The following is a 7,878-nucleotide window of genomic DNA, read 5'->3' as shown; positions in this document are numbered from 1 at the left end:
ATATACTTTTCAAAACATTTTGAACTTTTTTCCGAACAGTTATCGCTAGTCTTAGTAAGTGATATTCAGATGGAAATTTCAAGATAGATCCCCTTTTTAAATTTGATGGTTTTCCCATCAATCTGATCAGCTCACAATTTCAAAAAAATTATTTTAAAATCCAAAAGTTTTAACCATATTTAACGGACAAATGACTTGATCGTCAAGTGGGCTTCTACTGATCATGTAAATATAGTATGTAGCAAACACTTTATGTGGGGGCCAAAGAACGATAAATATTTTCAAGAACAGACAGTAAATTTACTCGGAGAAGGTAAGACTGTGAGAGATGCAACTAATATTGAGCTGTACATATAGTTGGCAACTTGGCAATTAAGATAGCTGGCAACTTGGCACTTTCGTCTCTGTGTCTGCCGTCTTCTCTGCCACCGACCCCAAGAGCAAATACAGTCTTCAGATATGAAAACAAGAGCTATGATATTTCTATTTCTCGTACCATCAGATAGAAAAGCGGTCGACTAAATAACTAAATGTGTTAACTAATTAATTTCATTCTCTATTTTAATTTGATGAATAAAAGTAATATCAATAATATCACTCAGTTCGCTATTACCCATAACATCCCCAAGATTTCAAAATCAATATTTAATATAAGGATAGCCATAGTAAACAATCCCTTGAAAAGTTACAATTTGGATAATTACAATTAGTTAAGACTACATCTGCATTTGAGTAACTCCATACTGCATTTGGAATCAGGGAAAAGTCGATTTTTCTTTAACTGCAGTTTTGAATCATCGCAATTTATTTATTTTTAAGTAGAATTTGAATAAAATATCGAGGAAAAAATCTGTTTACTCTAAGTTTAGTGACATTGAAAGTTGGGTGATACGAAAAAGATATAAAAACCCTCTTTACAGCAATTTGAATTATCATTTAGATATACAAAATATTGATAAAAATAATTAAATATAAAAACTTGCTTTATTTTATTTTATTTAACAGGTTGAGAAACAATAGGGTAAGCATTCTTGTTTTAACTGTAAATTGAAAGAATATTTCAAAATTTTAAGAGTGAGTTTAAACCATTTACCTATTTATTTACTTTTAAATTATTTTTCAAATACGCAATCTTTGACAAATTCCAAAAATATCCCAAAAATATAAAAACCAAAAATATACTAAATTTATCCTGATTACATATTGCCAAATATATCCCAAAGCTATAAAAACTAAAAAAAGCCTAGTTGCCCCCAGCTGCCTGAGTTTCCACTCTTTGTACAATCACTAGTAAATTGACTACAGTAACCCGTTCCGTGCTCTGTCTGAGTTTCCACTCTTTGTACAATCACTAGTAAATTGACTACAGTAACCCGTTCCGTGCTCTGCCCCTCGTGTAGAGGAAACTGAGATAAAACCTCTCATTTTTAAACTCGTGCAGAGGAAACTGGGATAAAACCTCTCATTTTTAAGATTATCTCTAGATAGTTTTTAATACCGTCACATTTCTTGTTTGCTAATTTCAACTTTAAACTCTATAATATATATATATATATATATTTTTTTGGTGGGTTGGTAGGAATGGAACGGAATGAATTAATGAAGCGAAAATTTTAAATCATAAATTACTATTTTAATATTTTTTTTGTTAATTTTTTTATTAGATGTAAGGGGATATGACTTGTCACTAGTTATCTATGATTTATTATTGGTTATATTAAAGAATTAGTAAATATTTTTAAGATAAAAATTAAATTTTTATTTTATTTTATTTTATTTTTATTATGGTTATATATATAGAATATCATTTTTTTGCTAGGTTAATAATGGAAATTTAAGTACAATTTTGATAAATTTTGGTGATTTTTTTGGAAATCCAAGTTATATTTGTTAATCTTTAAATTTTTTAAGTGTCTAGAAGTTTTTGATGATATTAAATCCCTTTTTACCATCAAAAATACTATTTAAACACTCCTATTATAAGTTAAATAAATAAAATAACAGCCAAAACAAATTTTAGTTTTATATAAACATATTGGATCCTTTCTAATAAGATGGAATAATTATTATCTTCTTCCTAATTTAAATTTCTATTAAAAATTTAATTAACTTTGATGCTTTTCTATTGAGGTAATGACTTATGTCTATAATTAAATTTCTATTAAAAGTTGAATGAACTTTGATGCTTTCCTATTGAAGTAGTGACTTTGATGTAATGACTTTATGTCTATAAATATAATTTTTATTAGTAATTTAAATTTCTATTAAAAATTGAATGAATTTCGATGCTATCTTATTGAGGTAATAACTTTGATGTAATAACTTTATGCCTATAAATATGTTCTTAGTTAGCATCGTATCCTCACTAATCTTATGGGCCTGAGTTAATGTTATGGGCCTGATTATAATGAACTTTGATACTTCACTTTGATACTTTCCTAGTGAGGTAGTGAGGTACTGACTTTGATGTAATGAATTTATGCCTATAAATATGCGTCATATCCTCACTTATTTTATGCGCCTGAGTTATAGGTCATTCTGATGATTTCCTCATCCACTGGTTGAGAACTGCGAGAAAGCGATCATAATACAGAACAGTGGTGTTCATTTTTGAAGTATGGGGAAGGAAGCACGATCGGGGAAAGTGGAGTATGAAGAGCCCCCGTCTGCTCCGCTTTTAGACACAAACGAATTCTATCTCTGGTCGTTCTACAGAGCCATCATAGCCGAGTTCGTGGCCACGCTTTTGTTTCTATATGTGACAATTGCCACCGTCATCGGGAATGCTAACGATAAGAGTCCGTGTGGAGGCGTGGGCACCCTGGGTATCGCCTGGTCCTTCGGCGGAATGATCTTTGTCCTCGTGTATTGCACCGCTGGAATTTCAGGTGGTCATCTTATTAGAGTAATTAGTGATTTTTTTCTTCCCTGAATTCGTTGATATTTGATTTGAGAAAAGCATATTATGTTGGTGCAGGTGGGCATATAAACCCCGCAGTCACGTTTGGGCTGTTTGTTGCTCGGAAAGTGACTCTGAATCGAGCAGTCTTGTACATGGTGGCACAGTGTTTGGGCGCAATCTGCGGGGCAGGGATGGTGAAAGCGTTGCAGAAAACTTACTATTCTAGTGGCGGGGGAGGAGCGAATTCAGTGTCGAAGGGATACGGCAAAGAAACAGCTCTCACCGCAGAGATAGTTGGCACTTTCGTCTTGGTGAATACCGTCTTCTATGCGACCGACATCAAGAGCAACGCCCGCGACGCTCACGTTCCTGTACGTTTTCTTATAGATTTTTCAGATCTGAAACATCGTATTTCTATATTTCTATATTGAAATATCTTGTAGCATCAGATCGAAAAGCGGTGGACTAACTAATTAAATGTGTAATTAGGGCTTGAAATTAATTTGATTTTAGATTCGAAAATATTTTGAAATTTTATCGATAAAAGTAACAGCAATGGTTTCACTTCGCCTTTATCTATACATTCCAAATATTAACATTTTCGAAATCTACGATCAAAAGAGTAAACAACCCCTTCCATTGATTGAATGCTACCATGAAAAGTTAAAATTTGAATAATAACAATAGGTTGTGTACGATTTTTTAGATTACATCTGCATCTGACTAACTCCATTACGCATTTTGAATCATGCCAATTTTGATTTATTTTAACTGGAGTTTGAAGAAAATATTGAGAAGAAAATCAGTTTTCTTTAACTTTAACTTTAGTTTCATTCACAGTTGGGTACTATGAAAACCTTCCTTGCAGCAATTTGAATCATCATTTCAACATGCTTTGCTGGATGTGGACAAAATGTTGACAAAAAAATCTGTTGGTAAAAGCTAACTTGTTTTTTTCGAATAGGGCAAATTGGAAAACATAAAAGCTTATTTTATTTAAAAGTACGGAATCAAAAGTGGTTATTCTTATTTTGATTGTAAATTTGGAGAATATTTCTAAATCTCATAGGAATCAGCAGTGCTGAATAAGTTCAATACTTTTAAATGTTGAATAGTATTGTAAATCCCTGAAAATATTCCAAAGATATAAAAATCTAAGGCAATCTAAAAGTGGGAATTTCATATTTCTGAAATTTGCATTTAAAATAAGATATAAAAACCTAATAAGTCTGTGTGATAACAGCTTGGTATCTGAGTTTGTACTCTTTGCACAATCACCAGTGTATTGACCACAGTATGAGCTAACAGGTTCCGTGCTCTGCCCTTCCTAACATTCCGTCTCTATAAACGAGAGAGATCGTAATGTTCTCCTTGGAGGTGAAATTTCCAGTCCAACTGTTTCTTTTGGAAATGGGATGTGCACCTCGCCCTGGACGATTTCTGGTGAGGAATTCCATGTGAACGATTTCTGGTGAGGAATTTCCATGTGAACCTTGCCTGTACGTTATCATTGTCCATTTCTTGAACGTGTATGCAGTAAGCAATTTTATTATGTATAATACACTGATTATTTTATCTATTAATAGATGCTAATATACTGATTGGCGCAGGCTTTGGCTCCGCTTTCAATTGGATTTGCTGTATTCATGGTACACTTGGCAACCATTCCCATCACTGGAACCGGCATCAATCCTGCAAGAAGCTTTGGAGCAGCCGTGATTTATGGCCATAAGAAATCCTGGGACGACCATGTAAGAAGAAGATAATTGTCTCCTGTCTATTGTCTTCTATTCATCAGTATTGCAGTTATTATGGAATTAAATTTTGATTTTTACATTCCAGTGGATCTTCTGGGTTGGTCCTCTTATTGGAGCTGCGGTAGCTGCTGCGTTTCACAAATACGTTATCCGAGCATCCCTGAAATGGCACAGCAAAGAACCCAACCATGTTTAATGCAGAAACTGCACTTTGTTCATGCGGATGCATTTGTGTTGTAAAAATTGTGTTTGCTTTTAGATGTTGTAAGTTTTGAGGGGCCAATATTTCATAGCTATCGTATTTTCTTTGCCCAAAAATTCCAAAGTCAAGGTTGCGTCTATCATTTATTTTGCCAAATGAGATTTATTATAAATGTATCAAATGTGATCCGTTCTCCGAGTGTGAAGGTCGGCGTTCCTTTAATTTCATGTGTATTATACAGGTATCAAATGTGATCTGTTCTCTGAGTGTGAATGTCGGCGTTCCTTTAACATGATGTTGACATGTCGGCGTTCCTTCCACACTTGTTCACTGTAAAATTGATGCACAGCTAAGTTGTGACCAAAATAAAACAAAACTAAAAAGATTTCAAGGACAATTGTTCAGAGTATAAATTATTCAAACAACAGCACGAAACAAGAAGAAAGAATTGGTGGCTGGTTAGAATGTCCTGCATTGATGACTGAAAGATACAAATAAAATAATGGGGAAAGGGCATCTGCAAATGTTCATAGATGTTTACAATCTTCGGTGGTCCGGGTAGCCATGTTCCTTCGATCTAATTATTATGTCTATGATGTAGCTTGCCTAAACTCGGGAATGCAAATGTGTGCTGTTACATTTATAGCCAAATTTTTCAGTCGGAATCATTTTATCTTAATCATTATATAATTTATCAAAAATTAATTCTTTTCCCTAGGAAAAACAAACCTTTTAAAATTTTATAGAAAATTAAAAAGTACCATTTCTAAGTTGAATAGCAGTATACTTAATAATTTATTTGGAAAATTAAAAAGTACCATTTCTAAGTTGAATAGCAGTATACTTAATAATTTAAATGAAGCAAATAAGACGTTACCAAAAAACACTTTTACCATTTCAACATCTAATAACAAAGTTTCTTTGAATAACATATTTATTATTACATTAGTTATTTTTGTAACCAAGACACAAGATTTTTGAATTCCTATATAATTTTAATTTTTTTAAATTTTATGGCAGACCACATAGCAAAGAGTTAAGCTGTAAAATTTGTGCATTTGTGAATACCTAATTTACATTTAATCATCTAATATTGACTCCAGATTTCCTATCTTTTCATTCCATATATATATATATATATATATATATAGGGAATGAAAAGATAAGAAATCTGGAATCAATGTTTGATAATTAAATGCAAATTAGGTATTCACAAGGGCACAAATTTTATATATATATATATATATATATATATATATATATAATAATTAGTGTAATTTAAATATTAAAGAAATAATTAATATAACATATATAGATTAATCAATTATAAATTAATTATATTAATTAAATATTTTTTAATAATAATCTATATAATCTATACTAATATCCATATAGATTCAAGAGCAGAGGGGTATCAAATTTCTTGAATTGCAAATTTCTATGGTAAATATTATTTAACTTTACACCTTGAAATGTTTTGTTTGTGATCCAAACCATTTTTTTTTTATATTATTATTATTCAAATGCTATATATTAAATTCTTATTAAAAATTAAATCAATTACACATCTTCTTGTTATTATTCTTATTATTTTGATTGAATTATTTTAGGTTTAATTCTTTTTTACAATAAAATATTTGATTATGTTCAATATTATTACATATATATATATATATATTATTTTTTTTCAGTGAAAAATCCATAATTTTCATTATTAAGGAAAATTACATATTGTAGATGCTTTTAAGCATATGCTGATGTTCACTTTGTACATTGTACCCTTTGCAAAAAGATTCTCTATGAGTTTTCAGTTCAGATTTGCCACGCAGGACATTCTGTTTGAGCTGTTACAGTATGCCTTTTCGGCAACACATCTTACTGTTTCGACAAAAATATGTTAAGCTTATCAAATTTCATCTGTCATATACATGCCAAAAACTTCAGTTTGATTGATGACCCGATGTAGTCTGGTATCCCGCGTCTATGTATGCACAGTGATAATATTTGTGTTCCTGCTGGCCTTGAATTTCTGTGATCTCCCAAATACCTTTGTCCATCAACGCGGCCTCCTTGGATAATTTGTCAACGCCTTTGTTATGTTCCCTGTATATATGAGAACATGTAATATTGTTAAAAGCTGCTTTGAGTTCGAGTACCTCATTCAAGATAATGCTAAGTGTGTGGATGTGACATGCATATATTCCATTGAACCAATTTATGATAATTTGAGAGTCCCCAAAAATATTGATGCTAGTGCAGTGATGTCCCAATGCAAAATGTAGTAAATGTCTCAAAGTGATAAGCTCAACAAAGTTGTTGGTTCCAGTGCCCAGAACCGCCTTTATTTTACAATAATGATGCTCATATTTATGTATAATAAACCCACCCCCACAGCTCTGTCTGTTTGCAGCACCATCAAAATAGGCCCATGGGGTGCTATGATCAATGCATGGGGGAGGATTTGGGAGGCGGGTTTTTGGAGGGGGTGGGTCAGGTAGTTCTCTGAATGCAGCTATAATACCAACCTCCACTAGGGGCCAGTGAACCTGCTTGTCTTCAAATATTATGCGGTTTCTTGATTTCCATAAGTTCGAGTTTTCAATAATTGGCAGGTTGGTGATCTTCGATCCTTTGTGTCTCCTTTCCCACTCTTTCCAAGCTTCTGTGAGGTCTGTTCCATCCCAATTTCCAGTGTAATTTATGAAGCTTTTAAATTTGACCAGAGATTCTGAATTGTTCTGCATTTCAAAAATAAATGCTCCGTGGATTATGAAGCTTCTTTGCATAATACACACCAATATATATATATATATGAAAATCATTTCAAAAATAAATGCTCCGTGGATTATGAAGCTTCTTTGCATAATACACACCAATATATATATATATATATATATATAAATGATATATCGACTAAATTAGTTAATATGTATGTTTAAATAGTTTGTTGAAATCTTGTTTTGAAATAAGAATCATACACATTTTAATGATAATTAAAAATGAAAATATAAAATTTC

General features: G+C 31.9%; 1 protein-coding gene across 1 annotated transcript; it reads left to right on the top strand.

Annotated features, from left to right (window-relative positions):
• The first annotated feature begins 2,499 nt into the window (after nucleotides 1-2,499).
• LOC149226538 (putative aquaporin PIP2-8) lies at nucleotides 2,500-4,969 on the top strand. The gene is made up of 4 exons (XM_089377518.1): nucleotides 2,500-2,888; nucleotides 2,978-3,273; nucleotides 4,513-4,653; nucleotides 4,745-4,969. Exons 1-4 carry the CDS (start codon nucleotides 2,618-2,620, stop codon nucleotides 4,853-4,855), a joined length of 819 nt encoding a protein of 272 aa, XP_089233644.1. The 5' UTR covers nucleotides 2,500-2,617; the 3' UTR covers nucleotides 4,856-4,969.
• Nucleotides 4,970-7,878: the final 2,909 nt, after the last annotated feature.

Source organism: Pinus tabuliformis, chromosome J (assembly GCF_031772625.1).
Source record: "Pinus tabuliformis cultivar Carrire ecotype Pingquan chromosome J, CPIR1, whole genome shotgun sequence".
Taxonomy (NCBI): domain Eukaryota; kingdom Viridiplantae; phylum Streptophyta; class Pinopsida; order Pinales; family Pinaceae; genus Pinus; species Pinus tabuliformis.
Note: the sequence above shows the minus strand (reverse complement) of the source record. Positions and strands in the feature narration are given on the sequence as shown.

What these genes read in the sequence shown, in the direction of transcription:
- LOC149226538 (XM_089377518.1), top strand. Translation starts at nt 2,618, where the DNA reads ATGGGGAAGGAAGCACGATCGGGGAAAGTGGAGTATGAAGAGCCCCCG. An exon ending in CCCGCGACGCTCACGTTCCT is followed by an intron (nt 3,274 to 4,512) that starts GTACGTTTTCTT and finishes TGATTGGCGCAG; the next exon opens with GCTTTGGCTCCGCTTTCAAT. An exon ending in AGAAATCCTGGGACGACCAT is followed by an intron (nt 4,654 to 4,744) that starts GTAAGAAGAAGA and finishes TTTACATTCCAG; the next exon opens with TGGATCTTCTGGGTTGGTCC.